The sequence below is a fragment of the Doryrhamphus excisus genome, chromosome 1, assembly GCF_030265055.1.
Source record: "Doryrhamphus excisus isolate RoL2022-K1 chromosome 1, RoL_Dexc_1.0, whole genome shotgun sequence".
NCBI classification, from domain to species: domain Eukaryota; kingdom Metazoa; phylum Chordata; class Actinopteri; order Syngnathiformes; family Syngnathidae; genus Doryrhamphus; species Doryrhamphus excisus.
The window spans coordinates 36124872-36145446 of NC_080466.1; the positions used below are offsets into that span (position 1 = coordinate 36124872).

At 39.2% G+C, this 20575-nt stretch overlaps 1 protein-coding gene across 5 annotated transcripts in view; it reads left to right on the top strand.

The window, feature by feature from the left end:
• The window catches only part of astn1 (astrotactin 1), a 256497-nt gene that overhangs the window by 16603 nt on the left and 219319 nt on the right, over window positions 1-20575 (top strand). For all 5 annotated transcript variants that reach the window (XM_058065280.1, XM_058065284.1, XM_058065285.1 and 2 more), the window contains exon 2: window positions 19456-19637. In XM_058065280.1, the coding sequence (XP_057921263.1) occupies window positions 19456-19637 (182 nt within the window). The remainder of the gene's footprint in view (window positions 1-19455; window positions 19638-20575) is intronic.

A 20575-nucleotide genomic window follows, 5' to 3' on the forward strand; every position in this document is an offset into this window, starting at 1 on the left:
GCATTTTTTTGGATCCAAAAATAATGTTTCTTATCCATAATATTAATAATAATTAATATTTTTCAAGCATTTTTTTGTTGAGGGTTTGCATAGAAGGATGGATACAGATTGAATGAGGACTTTTAGATGGATGGATGGATGGATGGATGGATATATACTTTATTTATCTCCAAGAAAAATTCACAATTGGTAATGGTAATGGTTTTATTTCATTTGAACATGCATCAGATTACAATTGAGTGCATCCCATAATCAGTTCCCAATTCCACAGTTCCCTTTCTGATTTCCTTTTTTTTGCATGTTTGTCAACTTTTATGTTTCACAAAATGCAGTTTTTAAAATGAAATTTTTTATTCTTAAAGGGGAACTCAATTTTTTTTATTTTGCCCATCATTCCCAATACTTAATACCGAAACGTGAAAACATGAACACGTACTTATTTCCCTATTCTGTGCATTCTAGCGTGAGAAAACAAGTTCATATGAGCTAGCTAACAACGGATGTCATGGGAAGTACTTATTTTGATAAAGATAAAGCCCTCACAAATAAAACAAAAAAAAATACAGTGTTCCATTTACATACCTGACTTGTATATTAACCAAGCTACAGCCATGTTATTGTTATTATTGTAATGGTTTAATTTCATTTGAACATGCATCAGATTACAATTGAATGCATCCCATAATCAGTTCCCAGTTCCACATGTCCGAAAGGAGTAGGAAGAAGCAAAGCTTATTAAATCCTACCCCTCCATCTGGTACTTTTACAATCACTAACTGTTACATTTGTTCACTTCCTGCTTTCCATAATACAGTTTAAGGATTTTTTTCACATATTTTTGTATATATTACATATTTATTGTATATATTACAATATGTACTGTATTTTCCGCATTATAAGGCGCACTTAAAAGCTTTTACCGTATTTTTCGGACTATAAGTCACACTTTTTTTTCATAGGTTGGCTATGTTCTGCGACTTGTACTCCAGAGCGACTTATAAATGTAAAAACTGTTTATGTTACATAAACACTGGATACCTTTTCTGTTCATGTTTATTTTTTGTGTAGCTGAATAAGCATTGTGTTAGCATATCTTACACTTATTCAGCCTGTTCTTTATTCTTTTATTGATAGAACTTGCCTTCCAATAGGACGTTACAAAAATAAATAAATTACTCGCAAAAAAATGTGACTTATACTCCAGTGCGATTTATTTATGTTTTTTTCTACCTAATTATGCATTTTTGGTTTTGTGCGACTTATACTCCGAAGCGGCTTATAGTCCAGAAAATATCGTAATTTACTCAAAAATCAACAAGGCATCTTATAATCCGGTGTGCCTTATGTGTGCACTGAGTTCCAAAATCTGTTGTTGTTGTGCTACTTCGGTACCACATTCTTATGTAATACTGTGCTGGCAGTGATAAACCAATCAGAGAGCAATACGTAATAAGCATAATACATACGCTAGCAGACGTCCGCCACGCTTCCGGAGCTGCAAAATAACATTGTCCCTGTCCTTCTGCTACTGTGAAAAACCAAGTGAAGCAAATGAATTGGGAGCTTGTCTTCATTTCAGGAGGATTAACTAAATTCTAAACTCTAAACTTCACCATAGCCACTCTGGTTCCCAAATTCTAGCTAATGGCAAACAGCCAAAGCTCTCTAATAGCAATATCCGTGACAGGAAAACCATGGAATTTATAGGGTTTATTGTATCTAGCATTTTTAAACCACTATAGCTCTCATGTTGTCGTGATCCGTGCATCTAAAAACTGTGACCTAGGTCAGCTTTTTACCATCTGGGCATGCCCAGAACACCTCACCAGGGAGGCGTCCAGGAGGCATTTGTACACAATTCAAGTTATGTTCGGAGTCAATGTTCGGAGAAGACAACCGCCTGGATAAATGACAATATTGATGAAAGTCTTATTATTTTGACACATAAAATATTAATGAATGGGGTGCAAGCAAATGTTATTGACCTGCTTTGCTTTTCTGCAGTGTATGACTGGGTGTGGAAGCTGAACCCCACCCGGACAAAATCTTTTGGGGGCGCATCATGACACTGTACTAGTGATGTGGTACACTTTTGATGCACACTGTTTATGTTTTCCTCATTTCTGAAATCATAAAACCTTAGAGATTTGCTCCAGAAAGTTTTTTGTCCTGAGTCTCCTGTTTAAACTTGTAAGTATACTCCAGTGGCAGGATAACTGATTTGCCAACAAAGCAAAAGGAAGGAAGAGAAAAGCCTTGCTGCAGGCTTGAGTAGAGCTTCAATCAACTTCCTGGAAGCTAGTTGACATGCGGGGTGTAGAGGTCTTTGCAAAGTTATTGAACTTCTCTCCATGCATTTTCCCTTTTTTTTCACCAGCAGCATTTTATCTTACACAGCTAGCTCATTCTTTCTTCCTATGCCCTTTCTCTTTTCCAAAGCACAGGCCCGAGGTTTGACAAGCTCACTGTTCTCAGATTAGGTTCTGCTGGTGTGCATGGCCAATGAACCAGAGCCGCCTGGCGGTCATGGCAGCACAACCGGGTTGCAGCTACGTCCCACCAAGTGGCCAGATGATAAGTTTATTGTTGTGCATCCTGCTTGCCCAAGATAAAACCCAACTCGTGAGGCGCTCGTCACGCCGAACAACATCGGCAGTCCCGGTCTAAGCCTGTTATGCTGGACGGACTACAGCAACCCCTGCCGAACCACTCCCGCCTCACGGGGTATTAGTCCTAATTTACCAGCCTGATTAGAGGTTGCATTTAACACACTGCATCAATTCTGTACACTTTTTCATTCTTTATGCACGGGCATAAAAACATCCAATTACCCACTCAAAAACTTTTTTATGCATGATAGAAAAGTCTTACCTTTTTTAAACCTTTAATATTTAAGTACACCCTTTGGGCTGCTAATGGCAAAGTAGTCTTCACTCAAGTACTTTAATAAGAGAAACATAATGTCAAACGTACGTCTGCATGGAGGTACATGTACAATGGACAATGAATGAAAGTTGTAAAGGACACCGTTTTAACATTGTCCACATAGCATTTTGATTTTACAACCATTTTAAGCTGTCTCTCTCGGTAATGGCTATTTTTGATGATTTTGACAGATTTTTCAAGGCGTACAGAATATTGTGTTCTTTTTTTATAGACACAGAATATACCAAAAGAAAGATTAGACTCATCTTTCATCAGAAAAAAAATAACTTTCTACATGTTTCTGTTCTTTAGTAATCAGCAGTAGAACATAGGTAAGTTTTCAACAAAAAAAGAAGAAAAAAGGCTTTCAAGTCTAACTTCTACTTGAACACCAATGTAGTCATATACTATATTTAGCCAAAATGTCTAAACAATGATGCCACAACATAAGCAAAACATGCTTATATTTTCATTCATTCATTCATTTATTCATTTTCTACCGCTTATTCCTCACGAGGGTCCCTGACATCAATGTTAAACAAACCTTTGGACAAATACTGCATTATCATGATTGCTAAACTTCCTTCTTCAATTTGGTGTGAAATGAATATGCAGACTTAAACCATAGCCATCCTGAGAGGACAAACAAGTGAAACTTAAATTAAATCCATTCAAATTAAATGGAATGAAAGGGAAGGGTGCCGACATCACAGTGGAAAGAAAAATATGTAGGATAATAACTTATCTATTTATCAGTGCTCATGGTAAACTTTATCCTAATATCACCATGCAAAATAGACATTTTTCACCCAGAATTATTATCAAATAAATGTTCTGGGTTGTTGTGACTGTTTGATGAAGTTTTGGAGTGATATACCGGATCAGTAGCCACGTATACATGGACCCAAATATTCCAATTCCATTCGGGTTATTTGCTCAAATGGAAAGAATGTAACCTTTGTATACACCTCATTCACAAAGAAAAGTGCCAATCCGAATGAATATATAATCAGATTCACATGGGTGGAATATTCCTTTCCCCAATCCGATTGAGGTATCTTGTACCCGCTCAATCGGAAAGTTGTCAGACTGCGTTCTTCTTCGTGGTGTTTTTCTTCTTCTGTTGTTTATTGGCGGTCGGCAAGCAGCTTTCGTATGCATTAGCGCCATCTGTGGAACAGAATCTAAACCCTTCTATACGCCATTCACAAGTCCAGTTTTATTAAAAAAAGAAAATACATATCAATATAAAACATGTGCTGAGCTTAATTATAAAATATTAGCAAGAACTTTTGAACTTTATCTTTTCCTGTTCCCGGGTGCGTTCTTTCAGCGAATGCTGAGATATGACGTAACACACAGCTCGAGATGTTCTTCGATTTAAAAAAATGGAGGCGAGCAATCAGCACTGGACTGTTGCGGAAAGTTTGTTTTTGATTCAAACTAAATTTCAAGACTGGACGAACGAAAAACTGGCAATACGGAGTTATTCCAACAAGTGAAAGAAAAACTCGGTACTCGAAGTCGGTATCACATGATGTTGGTGTTTACGTTTTACCGGGCATGTCCCATTGACTATTCTGGTTGATTATAGCGGCGCATGTAGACACGCGATTGGAATATTCCTTTCCATGTATACCATTGCTTTCGGAAATGTCATTCGGAAAGATTCCATTCGGAAAGAGAAAAACTGTGTGTGTTTCACCCAAGTGATGTATTTCAATACAGTATCACTATTCTTAAGTTTTTCAATTTTCTTGTTTTTTTCCTATTACACTGTAAATTAAATATATACATTCTATATTGATTTGGAATTATCCACATATCCGAACCCAAGCACCTGTCATTTACTACATACTGTCGATTGGCAGGGAATTATATGACAATATGGCCCAGTTGCATAATAAAGAATACATTTCCAGTGGAGGCCAAGTCTTTTTCAGTGTATAATTCTGCTGAGGTTGTTTATGCCCTGCTACAATGTGACTGGTGAGCTTCTGTTGTTCTACCAATGTTTGCCTCCTGGCTTCGTTTGTCTGACTTTCTTTCATCAAATCTCCGAGTGAGCAGAACATTTGATTAGCTGCTGTTACTGTGCTGGATGTAGACCATAACAAGGATTACCCAGAGTGTTATATACTGTATATTTCAATGTGTTTGGAACTGCTTTTGTACTGTAGTACTAGTAACTAGGGCTGTGTTCTAAAGTGCATACTTACCTAGTACTCATATTAACTTTTTGAGTATGCGGTGTGTATACACTGGCAGTATGCGAGAAGTTCCCGGATGTATACTGCAATCGCCAGAAATGTTGAGTATGCATCATCAACTTACTACTCATACCCAAATTACCCAGGATGCAATGCGACGTGACATCATCGGGACGAGAGCAGTCCAAACTGTGGTTCGTATCTCGTTTTCAGAGTAAAAGTGTGTTTTATTTTGGTAAAATAACAAACCGGAAGTGTGTTGTTCACTAGCTAGCTTAAATTTTGCCTGATTCGTCCGAACGAAATTGTAAACGATTGGTATTTGGACAAATAAATGGAACACTTGGGATCTAAACAGCCACTTTCTCGCCCGGTTAAAAAAATAAATCTTAATAAAGTGATGTATCTAAAGAGTTTAGAGCTAAAGTGAAATCAGTCGATTTCAGCTCGGGTAGGAGTGCAATGCATTGTGGGTTATTATGTAGTACGCTGTAGTGTAAACGGTTTGCATACTGTCTGATGGATTGGGTATGCAGTATAGAGTGTGAATAGTATGGGCATGGAAGTATGTAGTAGTTAGTATGCGGTTTCGAACACAGCCTAAGTCTAGTAACAGTACATGACTGGAACTTGGAACTTGAATATGCTCAACACAGCTAACTCCATGTTTTAGGACATTTTGGATAATAGGAAAAACACTGTCTGGTTTAATTTTATTCCATTATGTTAGTGTCACAATTCTCTATGTAAAAAAAAAAAATTCTTTATTAACTTAAAAAAGGGGCGGCACGGCGGGCGAGTGGTTAGTGCGCAGACCTCACAGCTAGGAGGACCAGGGTTCGATTCCACCCCAGTTTGCATGTTCTCCCCGTGCATGCGTGGGTTTTCTCCGGGTACTCCGGTTTCCTCCCACATTCCAAAAACTAGCTAGGTTAATTGGCCACGCCAAATTGTCCATAGGTATGAATGTGAGTGTGAATGGTTGTTTGTCTATATGTGCCCTGTGATTGTCTGGCCACCAGTTCAGGGTGTACCCCACCTCTTGCCCGAAGACAGCTGGGATAGGCTCCAACCCCCCCGCGACCCTCGTGAGGAAAAAGCGGTAGAAAATTAATGAACTTAAAAAAAAAATTGCCAACATTTGTTTCCAATCAAAAGTACCGTTTTCCATGAAATGAAAATGGCGCAGCTGCCTCACTTTCTGCTATGCATGCTTAGAATCATAGAAGAACCGTATAAGACCCGTATAAAGAGGGGAAAAATTGTTTAAATTATTTGTAAGAGCTAACTCAGCCACTTTGCCAATGTTTCATCAGGTCAAGCTAGAAATGGGCTTGAAGTCCATTTAGGGAGAAAAAAAAAAGCTTTGCAGCTGAGAAAACAGCATCAAGGTGACCCTGCTGACTGACGTTCCAAAAACCACATTTAGCATGCAAGGACTTCAGCAGTGCCTGAAAACTACTCTACCTTCATCGTATCAAGCGTTCTATATTTTTTAAGTGCATGAAGAAAAACAATTATGGTTTTGAAGCAAAGAAAATAACTCATCTTTTTGTTGTGTGTGGTCTTTTCTACATCACTACACACATGAAAAAAAGTGAACACTGAAAACATCATTTTATATCAAACACTGAGAAGACGTGCTTTGCTAAGCGGTGTTGGCGAGGTCTAGTGTGTAGAAATACACATTATATAACATCCATCTCTGCCCACTCCTACCTCCTACCACCATAACACTTATTTATTCTACACTTTTTATTATGTCCTTTCCCCAAAAGTAACATCTGACAAGTTTCGACTGGCTTTTTATATTTTTATTTTTTAATTTATAAAATAAAAATAAAATAAAAAGGCGGCACAGCAAAAATAAAAAAGGGCAAATAATAAAAACTTAAGAAACCACATGGGGTTGTGGGTAGACAAATTATTTTTTTCAGATTAAAATTAACAAAGCATTATTAGAGCCCTGAAGACATGACAAAACACGACTATAGTCACATTTATACTTTTTTATTTACAACATATTGCGCAACTGCAGGGTCTTGAGACACATGCTAACTCGCAAACTAGAGAGCTAGCGACCTAAACGGTAGCCTTCAAGTTATTTCCTTTAAACTTAAATAGCCAAAAACTTACCACTTCCACACAGATAGGGAGGATAACTATTAACAGTTATTTAACCTTTAACATGAACATTAATCAAACGTAATAATTTTTTCTGGGTACATGATACCATACAGCATCCATATCGACAGGGGCCTCATACTAGTGTTCTGCGTGCCACATTTGGCCGCGGGCCCCGTGTTTGAGACCCCTGATCTAAAGGAAAGTTTTGCTGGTTAAAAATTCAAAGTTATGTGTATGAGTGAGTAAAAATGCAGTCTAAATACTGCATAAATTATAAATCATCTAATGACTCAACTAAAAAGTCCTGCGGGAGCATAATACATGGATAAATAGCAGCAAGATATTAATGAGGCAAAATGCTCAATCTAGAACAATCCCTTGCAGTTGGTGAATGGCGAATGCTTTGACGACACGGTGCTAACATCAAGTCATTTGCAGTCCCCTTTATATTTGTTTGCTGTGTTATTTTTTCCGTTTTTTTGGAACATTTCTGTACTACACCGATGCATTCCATCTGCTGTGACTGACTGTGTTGTTGTTGTTGTTGGGATTCGTCTGTGTAATCACATTTACAGAAACTCAGCAGGGTGTAGACGTTGCTCAAGTGGAATTTCTCATCTCAGTCAGCCGGGTCAGTCTGGTTGAATCTCATCACACTGAATCCTCCATGCATTGCACTGCAGCTGCTTCCATAATCTCCTATCATCTCACCTTCAAGTGGACCATGGTGCCTGTCGTCTGTGTACAGCATCCCGTGTCGTACTCCGTTCTGAAATGATAAGAAAACAGAATGCAGACTTCATGATTCATTTGAGAGCCAAATAGAGTGGTGCGCCAGGTTTTGCATGATTGTTTTTCGACAAAAATGTTATTATACAATCATACAATAATGTGTGTAATAAACGAGTATGCTTACTAGTACACTTCGGGTGAGAGGCAGGGAACACTCTGGACTGGTCTATTGGACTATGGATGATTTGGAGTTGCCAATGAAGCTAACATGTTTTTGGAATCTGTGATTGGCTGGCCACCAGTCCAGGGTGTACCCCACCTCTCACCCAAAGACAGCTGGGATAGGCTCCAGCAACCCCTGCGACCCTTGTGAGGACAAGCGGTAGAAAATGAATGAATGAATGAATGAATGTTTTTGGAATGGGGGAGGAAACCGGAGTACCTGGAGAAAACCCACACATGCACGGGGAGAACATGCAAACTCCACACAGAGATGGCCGAGGGTGGAATTGAACTCGGGTCTCCTAGCTGTGAGGCCTGCGCAATAACCGCGCGGCAGCCGTGGATGTTAATGATTCCAAAAAAAGTGCAGTTTTCCTCACACACATGCAAGAGGTCCTTGACTGTATCGAAACAGGGAGTTCAAGTCCTTTATTTTGGAAACTGAAAATAAGTTTGATGTATGGTAATGGTAATGGTTTTATTTCATTTGAACATGCATCAGATTACAATTGAATGCATCACATAATCAGTTCACAGTTCCACATGTCCAAAAGGAGTAGGAAGAAGCAAAGCTTATTAAATCCTACCCCTCCATCTGGTACTTTTACAATCAGTAACTGTTACATTTGTTCACTTCCTGCTTTCCATAATACAGTTTAAGGTTTTTTTTCCACATATTTTTGTAAATATTGCATATTTATTGTATATGTATATTACAATATGAATGTATTTTCCGCAGTATAAGGCGCACTTAAAAGCTTTTACCGTATTTTATTTTATTTTATTTTATTTTATGTACCGAAGTAGGAGGTGATATGACTATCCAGTGACATAATGGGTACCATAGTAAGTGTCAATATAGTGATATATATAGCACATCATGACTGGTTCAAGACTCTTCATCCTTGTATTTATTATATATACATTATATTTATTAAGTTTTGTGAAATATTTATAATATTTATGAATTTTTGTAGCAAAAAGGTGTAAAGGAATTGGTCTCATGGTTCCAGTACTTCTGGAACCAACATCATCCATGTACACCTTTTGCATACTCAAGTATTTATAGTATATATATTTTTTTGTATAACCGTGTCTTTCTCAAATTCTTTGCTTAATGCTCATCGTTTTCAGGCAAGGTTTGCTGTAATCTCTGTCCACTTCTGTACGCCCGCACCCGCATCTAATCCTCCATCTCTACCATCACCATGCCAAAGCTGCTTCTTGCTCCAAACCTCTCTAACCCAAAGATATGACTGCAAGAAGTTTTAACAAGCGGGGGGGAAGCTTCTCCCTCACACTGCATGAGGATGTGATTGGAATAATGTCAGCGTTAACCCTCTCATCGCTTCATGAATGCACGCTCTTACAAGAAATCTGCTGTTAGGAACCACAAAATCTCCATGGATACTCAGTTACTACCCATTTTTTGTTCTACCACTATACAGTTATGACCTGCCTTACCTTTATGGTAATGGTAATGGTAATGCAAGTTACACTGGAATACATCACATCATTTACTCCACACTTCCTCATGTCCAACAGGAGTAGAAAGAAGCAAATTATTTAATCCTACCCCCCCAACCCCCATCTGTTCCACGTCTGTTGCAGTACATTTATTCACTTCACACATCAGTGTAATAATAAACAAATAACAATAAATTGCTGAACATAACAAAACAAGTTATGACCTGGACCTGCTTTTCTTGGGGCTTACATACAAACAGTGATTGGCAAGAAACCATGGGTAGTTGGTACTAGTTATGGTTGGCACACTAATGGCTAATTTTATAGCTGGCACTATTTGGGATTATTTTTATATATTTTTTATTAATCAATTCATCTGAACAAATAATTTCAATTAGTAATTAATTAATTAATTAATTATTATGTAATTAAATTAGTGTGCCCTGTGATTGGCTGGCCACCAGTCCAGGGTGTACCCCGCCTCTCGCCCAAAGACAGCTGGGATAGGCTCCAGCGCCCCCGCGACCCTCGTGAGGAAAAGCGGTAGAAAATGAATGAATGAATGAAATTAGTAAGCTGCTAACTAGAGACTTTTGGGTGAAAAAAACAGAATATGGAATACTAAATACAAATTTGTATATTATATAATTGTGTTTAGAAGACATTATGCAAACAAGACATGATTTAATCCAGGGGTGGGAAAACTTTTTGACTTGTGGGCGGAATTGAATTAACATTTTTTTTTGCATCTGCTCTTTTCTAATTTGGCTGGTAAAATAAAGTCACTTGGAAAACTTTGATTGAAGTACTGCAAGCTGTGTTTTTTTATTTTTTTTAAAGAAAAATACAGTCAACAAGGTGATTTCCTTGTTTGTCATCATTGCATGTTTGCATGAATCAGCAACTTCACTCAAATGAATGAAGTCTTACAGATCACTTACATACACAGTACACATCCATCCATTTTTGATGCCGCTTATCCTCATTAGGTTCGCAGTGGTATGCTGGAGCCTAAGTACACATTATAGTGAAATAATGATACATACTATAATAATCAGCAATTTCAACATTTTCTATATCGATCAATGCATGTAAATTTCAGACATAAGTTGTTCAGTTGTCCACTCATTTTTCATTTATAATTATTTTTGGGGGCTGCGTGGTGGTGGAGTGATTAGCGCACAGTCCTCACAGCGAGGAGACCCGAGTAAAATTCCACCATCGGCCATCTCTGTGTGGAGTTTGCATGTTCTCCTCGTACATGCGTGGGTTTTCTCCCACATTCCAAAAACATGCTAGGTTAATTGGCCACTCCAAATTGTCCATAGGTATGAATGTGAGTGTGAATGGTTGTTTGTCTATATGTGCCATGTGATTGGCTGGCCACCAGTCCTACCCCGCCTCTCGCCCAAAGACAGCTGGGATAGACTCCAGCACCCCATGCGACCCTCATGAGCATAAGCGGTAGAAAATGAATTAATGAAACTGTAAATAGTGTCTATGAAATCTGTTATGTGTTTACATTGTTGGTGTCCGGAACAGATTTACATTATTTTCTATGGGATAACTTGCCTTGGTTAGAGTCCATTTTGCTTTAAGTTGGAGGGACTGACAAAACTTTCATTCATTCATTTTCTACCGCTTTTTCTACAGCTGGAGCCTATCCCAGCTCTCTTTGGGCGAGAGGCGGGGTACACTCTGGACTGGACTGCCAGCCAATCACAGGGCACATATAGACAAACAACCATTCACACTCACATTCATACCTATAGACAATTTGGAGTCACCAATTAACCTAGCATGTTTTTGGAATGTGGGAGGAAACCGGAGTACCCGGGGAGAACATGCAAACTCCACACAGAGATGGCCGAGGGTGGAATTGAACCCTGGTTTCCTAGCTGTGAGGTCTGCGCGCTAACCACTCGTCCACCGTGCCGCCCATGACAAAACTTCAGCTGCTTTAATTGTGAGAGGTTGTACTGTCCTTCAGCATTAAAGAGACCTTGAACAGCCCGCTGACATTGAAGCCACAGTTATTAATGTAAGACATTTACAGCGCAGTGCAAACAAAGTGCTTGACAAATGACAAAAGTACAAGAATGAAATGAAGGAGAAACACTAAGCTGGAGCCTGAAAGGTCCCAGTGGGCTTGTAGGAATCTGCTTCAGCTGCAGCTTAACATTCTTTTTTTCCAGAAGCACTCTCCTATAAAAGAAATGATTTAATCCCATAAATAACACTTACTGTGATATTATTGCTTGGAACCCAACACAACCTTCCCTATGGGTGTTAAAATGTGAAAGTGTTTACTGAGCAGCTTTGCTATTTGAATGTATTTCATCATCAAATGTTCATCTTGCCACACGAGCTGAAAAATCACTGTCCTTTCTAGTCCCTTTGGAGTAGTCTCTCCTTTTTTTTTTTTTTAGTTGTGCTTGAATAAACAAACAAGTTGCTTCTGACTGAGTCACATAATTTTTTTTGTTAAATTTTATCAAACAAGCCAGACATTTTAATAGTGTAATGTGCACACAAGCGAAAACACGGTGCCAGTTCTACAAGTCTATTACACTAAGTGCCCTGTCAATCAATTAGTCAATGCTGAAATCAGATCAACTTCTCCAAAGAGTCTTTTTGTTCTTGGACTTTGTGAAGCATCTTGTAGAGGCTGCTTGAATTTACTTGTAAAGCAATTTCAATTTTGGACAGGGAGGGGGGGGGGGGGGGCTCTTTCACTGTAATTTCTCTTTCTTGTGCTCGCTCATCCTTTTTTTCTTGTTTTTTTTTTTTTTATGGGGCTCTATTCTGCTCATTCCAAGGGCTTTTAATGTGATATCAGATCCCAGTGAGGTGCTATAGTAAGCTTTTTTTTTTTCTTAATAAAATACTCCATGAACAGCGTAAGTCGTCATTGTCCACTCGGCAAAATGTTGTATATGGACTTCCTGACTTCCTATAGTTGAGATAGTTGGAGATGTTCAAAAGGTCATGTAGAAATCACATTCTCATGTTCTCATACATGAGTAATAATGAAAGCAGTCATAATTTAAAACACAACAAGCTCTATGGCACTTCTACATCATGTACAGCAAGAGTGCAACATTTGAAACATGTACATTATGTAAGTAGTAGGAGAGCACTTTTAAGTATTTGACATATTTAAGGATTAAAAAAAGTGTTACATGGAATCAAGCTTCAAGTGTACACATCCTGCTGTCGAAAAACCTGATCAGGGAGTCAGAATTTAAAGTTGAGGTGGATTAAAAAACCTATTATTCTTAAAAAATAGTGGCAAAATATTTGCGATAACAAATGATATGATCGGACACCACATGATTTGAAGAGATAATAAAGAATACCTATTATGTTTTTCCACTTTTCTAACCTATAAATGTTGTATTATTGTGTTCAACAATGCCAAAATTTTAGATCGTGAGGTTTGCACATTTGGAAGTAAGCCCAGAACGCTTGGTTTCAGGAGGTTTTAGCTAACACAGACTCTTTGTGATGTCACAGTGAGCCTTGTGAGAAGTCACCCCTCCATCCAGCCAGTGACTTCTTCACAAGCTGTGAGCTGTCCAAGGTGAGTGGGATCAATCACAGTGGAGGCAGGCCGTTGGTGAAATAAATTAAAACAGACAGTTTTCAAAATCCAACAAAATACAGCTAAAATAGGTGCGGATTCTGGAAGATCTAGAAAGTTTTCTGTGCCGGTTATTGTGTGTAGCTGCTCTTTAGGAGTAACATACAATTAAATTAATAATGTAATCAATCGACCCTATAACTAGAGCCACATGTTTTTTTTTTTCACAACAGAAGGCGTTTAACGCACTTCCCACACTAATTAAAGTTCAGCGAAGAACAGGAACGGTACCATTGCCATTGGATTTTCAAAGATCCTGTACTTGGTCAATAGTATTAGTGCATTTTGCAAAATGCACATCAATAATGCCGTTTTCTGTAAATCATTTTACTGGATACAATTATATTTCAGACAGACAGACAGACAGAATATTTTATTAATCTTTGGGATTCCCTCAGGGAAATTTTATATCAGAAACACTCAATAAAACCATACCATCTGTCAGGTTTTTGTGTCATTTTTCCCCACAATATCCAAGATGAAATCCTCATTCTAGAAAAGAAGAAAAAATTAGACATTATTCCTCAATAATGTAACAATTACAACCATGCAATTTCCATTTTACCTACCAGGGACAATTTGAAAATACCGGTATACATACAATAAAAGATCCTTGTACAGATCTTTGCAGGTTCGGAGTATGTGTTGTTGTGTAATAATGGGCCCTTTAAAACCAAGGTATTATCCTTGTTTTCTTTCCTTCCTACTTTGGCCTATCACAGTTTTGCTTAGTTTGTTCTTCTCACTCTCGGGCGACTGATTAAACCACACGTACTGGAACTCTCCTGCTATAAATCTCATCAGCTCGTACAGTGAATTATTCCTGCACTTCCTACACAAACATTTCAATGTTGGCAGCATTTGCAATGTAAGGTGAATCCAAAATAGGCAGTTAAAATGTTTTCACTGTAGCATGAAGCCATCAGCTAAATCTTATTAGAGATACGCTGTTTTGTTTGTAGACAGGGTCTAATCTTCATAAGGTTCCTGGCGATTTTCCAGCAAGCCTTTGACAGTTATCAGTATCATCTAAAATTATTCTGATGCATAAACTTATTCAAATAAATGTCACGTTCTGTGCTTTAACTCTGTACTTTGAATTACTTTGCATTTTACCAATAAAAATCAACACTGCCAATCCCAACTTTAGAATGTTTTTTTGGTGTAGGTGTTGGTTGGACTAAGCTTTTCCAACATACCATAGTACTTAGTGTATGAATTGCTGTGGAAAAAATATAGTTTAGATTTAATTAAAGCATTATAATTTGATGACACAATTTTGACAGTGATGTCTGTGTTTTTTTTTTATCATCATTTTACAAGCACTGATTTATGAACGCAGTCATATCCAAGGTGCAGCAAGCTGTGCATACACTTTGATCAATTATGGAATAGACAGTCAGTGTAGCTTCAATGGATTTTTTCATTAGCCAAACTACACCCGTGTTCAATCTGACATGTTGCTATGTATAACGTATAGAACTAGAAGAACATAGAACATACATCCTGAATATATACAGTACATCAGTGATCAGTTGGTAAGGACTACATCTGAATTTTTCCCGGTATTTTGAAATCATCATTCTTGGACGAATTTAGTGAAAAATCCTACTTCTCCTTGAATCACCACGTTATCCTAGTGGAGGGATTTGAGTGCACGAGTGATCCTTGTAGCTATGTAGTCTGGAGATATATGCCAGATGGTAGGGTCTCCCAAGGCAAACAAGTCCTAGATAAGGTGCCAGACCAAGAGACCAACGCAAAAACGAGGGACTGCACCACGCCCAGAGATGGGATACCGTGGCTTCACTCTGGACCCTGACCACGCCTAGCCCTAAAATGCCACACAAGATCTCCCCCTAATTTACCCACCACTTGAGGGGGCAAGCGTAAGGGTTCAGGGCACTGTCTTTTGGGTGGCGGTCGAGGGCGGGTGCCTGGTTCTTTTGCAGTCAAATTGGTTTCTTAGGACATGGAATGTCACTTCCCTGGTGAGGAAGGAGCCCAGACTAGTGTGAGAGGTTCAGGCATTCCGACAAGACATAGTTAGACTCACCTCAACTCATAGTTTAGGTTCTGGAATCAAACTCATCGAGATGGGTGGGAACTTATTCTCCTCTAGAGGTGCTGCAAGGGCGAGGCAGCTAGCTGGTGTGGGCTTAGTAATAACTCGCCAGTTCGATGCCTCTGTGTTGGAGTCAACTCCAGTAAACAAGTAATTTCCCTAGGAACGAGGAACTAGAGTTCCGAGTACCCAGCCTTCTTGGAGTCCATCGAAGGTGTGCTGGAGCGCACCTCAACTGGTGACTCTATTCTACTCTAGAGGTGCTGCAAGGGCGAGGCGGCTAGCTGGTGGGCTTAGTAATAACTCGCCAGTTCGATGCCTCTGTGTTGGAGTCAACTCCAGTAAGTAATTTCCCTAGGAACTAGGAACAAGAGTTCTGAGTACCCAGCCTTCTTGGAGTCCATCAAAGGTGTGCTGGAGCGCACCTCAACTGGTGACTCTAGTCTCCTCTAGAGGTGCTGCAAGGGCGAGGTAGCCAGCTGGTGTGGGCTTAGTAGTAGCTCGCCAGTTCAATGCCTCTGTGTTGGAGTCAACTCCAGTAAACAAGTAATTTCCATAGGAACTAGGAACAAGAGTTCCGAGTACCCAGCCTTCTTGGAGTGCTGGAGCGCACCTCAACTGGTGACTCCATCGTTCTACTTCAAGAGTCTTCAATGGCCATATGGGCAATGACAGTGAGAGCTGGAGGGTTGTGATTGGAGGAACAGCTTCACCGATCAGAACCCGCGCAGTGTGATGTTGGACTTCTGTGTGAACCACAGTTTCTCCATAACAAACACCTTGTTCAAACATAAATCGATCATAAGGTCTATGATCGACTTTGTAGTCATCATCAGACCTGCATCCGCATGTTCTGGACATGCGGGTGAAGAGACGAATGGATGCTGGACAGACCTGGGAGACCAAAACGTGTGGTTCAGGTTTACGAAGAACGTATGGCAGAGTCTTCGTTCGTCGAGTCTTCAATTCCCGCCTTCGGCAGAGCTTCGCCTGCATCCTGGGTGAAGACAAGTATATCTGAGTAGCCGGTCAGAGCTGTGGCCACAAAGTGGTCAGTACCAGGCATGGTCTCAAGCCCCGAACACAATGGTGGACACCAGACGTTCGGGGCTGTCGTCAAACTGAAGGAGTCCTATCAAGCATGGATGGCTTGTGGGACTCCTGAAGCATCTGGCAGGGACTAAGCGGCTTAGGCAGTGGTCAAGGCCAAAATTTGGGTGTGGGAGGAGTTCGGTGACTTTTGGTCAGCCTTGACGAGGTTCTGGCATGCCATCCGACACCATAGAAAGGGGAAGCAGTGCCCAATCGATGTTGATTACAGTTGGGATGGGGGCATGCTGACTTCGACTGAGGATGTATTTGGACGGTTGAAAGACTAGGACTAAAATTTATGTCACTTTTTTTCTGACTTGTATTGAATTTTACAGTTTTGGTCTTTTTTTGCACAAACAGTTTTCAAATGAGCACCAGTGACGCCACTACAAGACGCAAATTTACACGATAATATGGTCCAAATTGTACGGGCATCGAGGCATTTAGAGGATACAAAATCCTCCACTTTTAGTCTTTCAATTACAATAATTCCAATCAGTTATGCAGACTGAGTGTTGCTTTTAAATGTTTTCTCTGACAGACTTTGCTTGATGGGAAAGTTGTGCATGCAAAACACCGCAAAATCAGAAATGCATCTTCTTCAGTCGGTACGTGAAGGTGAAACTGATTTATTTTAGAGGTCTGCGTGCACTCTGTGTGATCCTGCCTGTGAATTGATGACTTCCTGTCACTGCACTGACTGCTCTTGACGTATGAGCTTGCTACATCTTTGCACGTTTATACAATCTATCTCATAAAGCCCTGTCATGCATTTCTAATGCTTTTTATTTCTGCGACATACATCAGGAATATGTCCAATAGTTTGCAAAGACATTTACTGTGCACAGTGCATGGGAGGAATATATTGTGTATTTTTATGCTTGATCTATTTCATCATATTTTTACTGCCATGACGTGTATTTGACCTCTTTAATGTGCAATTGTGAAGCAGCAATTTTGTTTTTTTCTTTGTTAGAAATAATTTACTGGGAAAAATATAAAAATATAGAATGTACTGTAATTGGGGCTGTCAGATTAATCACACTTTTCACATTCATTAATCATGATTAATCACCATCTATCACCATTTATGTCTGAAATATGCCCATCAAAATAAATGACAGGCCAGGATTAATATACACCCCTGACCTTTTTTTATTTTTATGCAGGTTTTTTATGCATTTTTATGTCATTTGGATACACCCACTTCGACTATGAAGCCCTCTAAAAAAACTCTTAACTATGTTGTAGATACCTTTGATATACCTGCTGTGACCATGCATCAACAGGTACACTGATGATAAAGTGATACTTGCAGTATCTTGCCGTATTTTGATGAAAATATTCTCTGCGCGTTGATACACATACTTACGCTATTTCTGTCACCTTATTTTTTACTGTGCTGTTTTTGTTGTTTCATAGAAGTCAACAACCTTTCAGATGTTTGAGATGTCACTACATCACAAAATATCCACATTAGTCACCGTTCTGCTTGAAAAACATAATTTTTTCTTTTTTTTTTTTTGTCAAAATCAGGTATTTTCCCTGAAACCACCCTATGGTGTACTGCGGATTTATAAAGACCCAAAAAGTCTAGATATAAACTCTCTTTTGTGAGGAAAATCTAAAATTTCTTGATATAGTTTCAATGTTTATGTAATATCCAATGTCAGTGTTCTGTGGGTCATGGAAGTACAGCAAAAATTCCCCCAAATTTATTAGAGCTGTCAAAAATAACACGTTAATGGCTGTAACTAATTTATTTAATTAATTATGTTTGATTTTTCAGTGTAATTAATGTACACTGCGGCGCACCAGAGCAAAGTGGGCCTTGGGTCCGACGTCATACACACAGTGGCGCACGGAGCACAGAGTGGGAGGAGAGTGGAATGTCCTCCCACAGTCACACAGAGCTGGCACTGTTTAATATCTTCATACAGCAGTACAATTCCAATATTATATACTGTATGTACCTCGAATATGTTGGCGGTACGATGTTCTTACCACTCACTTTGTAACTCCTAATGAGTTTTAGGACTTAATGGTTGCTGTGATTAATCATGATTCATAAGTTAAAACTGTGGTTAATCTGATTTAAAATCATTTGACAGCCCAAACATTAATTTAAAAAAAATAATCGCAGTTTTGTGGTTGACTAAGAAAATCGGACATTCTTTTACCTAAATGTTAGCCTGGTTTAGGCTGCACGGTGGCCTAGTGGTTAGCGCGCAGACCTCACAGCAAGGAGACCAGGGTTCAATTCCACTCTCTGCCATCTCTGTGTGGAATTTGCATGTTCTCCCCGTGCATTTTCTCCGGGTACTCCGGTTTCCTCCCACATTCCAAAAACATGCTAGGTTAATTGGCCACTCCAAATTGTCCATAGGTATGAATGTGAGTGTGAATGGTTGTTTGTCTATATGTGCCCTGTGATTGGCTGGCCACCAGTCCAAGGTGTACCCCGCCTCTCGCTCGAAGACAGCTGGGATAGGCTCCAGCACCCAGCGACCCTCGTGAGGATAAGCGGTAGAAAATGAATGAATGAATGAATGAATATGTAGTTTAAGAGTTGATGTGCTATTAATACAAAAAGAATATAAGTAAGACAAAAATATGCTTGCTGACTATGTTGTTTTATATATTTATATTGTTTACTTATTTATGTCTGCGTTAAATGTGATTAACTGACTCTTAACCAAAATGTGATTAATCACAATCAAAAAGTTATACTCATAGTCTCATAGTTCATAGTCTCATAGTGTCAAAGATGCTGTGATGCAGTTGATGTTGATGCTGTGATTTGATACACTTCTGTTTTTTGTCTCTGGCCATAGCTTATTACAGGGTGGTTGGGGGGATTTAATTAAAAAGCTGTTAATTTAACTGCCATCACAACATGAAAAAGCATGTTTCACAATGTTTTGTCAATTTTTGCACCAACTTTTTCTCTTTTCCCTTTCCTGTCCCCTAAGAGATTTCTGGGAACTCTGAAGACATACCTTTGGTGCGATGGAGGCAGCAGTGGCTCGAGAACGGTACTCTTCTATTTCATATTCACCATCAGGATGGCAGCGTCAACCTTCCAGAACCAACTGATGATCCAGCAAACAGTTCTGCTAAGGAGGAGATCCGCATTCTGCACATCTCCGTCATGGTAAAATATATCATTTATATATCAAGCAAAGCCATTTGCATGGGATTGTTTATTACTAAACTATAAACAATAGAAGATTATTGGACGGTTATTGTAGATGTGGACAAGAGTAAATGAATTTCCATACTTCTTGTACACATCCAGTTTGCTATTAAACATTACAAATTTATAAATCTATAATCTATAAATGAAAACAATTATCCAAATGACAATATAGCCAAAGTCAATGCAAAAACATAAACAACTCATAGATAAGAATAAGAATACTTTATAAGAATATTTTTTCAATTCATTCATTAATTCATTCATTCCTCACAAGGGACGCGGGGGTGCTGGTGCCTATCCCAGCTGTCTTCGGGCGAGAGGCGGGGTACACCCTGTACTGGTGGCCAGCCAATCACAGGGCACATATAGACAAACAACCATTCACACTCACATTCATACCTATGGACAATTTGGAGTCGCTAATTAACCTAGCATGTTTTTGGAATGTGGGAGGAAACCGGAGTACACGGAGAAAACTCCACACAGAGATGGCCGAGGGTGGAATTGAACCCTGGTCTCCTAGCTGTGAGGTCTGCGCGCTAACCACTCGACCGCCGTGCCGCACTTTTTCAATTCAATATAAAATATAAATTATTATACAGTAATTAACATTATACATTATACACCATTTTCTTGTCAGTAGGAGCTTATTTTGGGTTTTTTATTTTGCAATAATATTGACACCTCAAAAGAGTCTCACTGAGTCCGCGGTGCTGGAACTGTTTATGTTGGAACATTTTCAGCACATGGTGTGAAATCTATCCTGTTGTTTTGCCAGCTGCCCTGGAGTATGAACCCATACCATATGGGGTATGAACCCACACCACACGTTGTGTATAACAAAAGGCTTGGATTAAAACGTCTGACTTTGGATGACTTGTCCACCTTTCCTT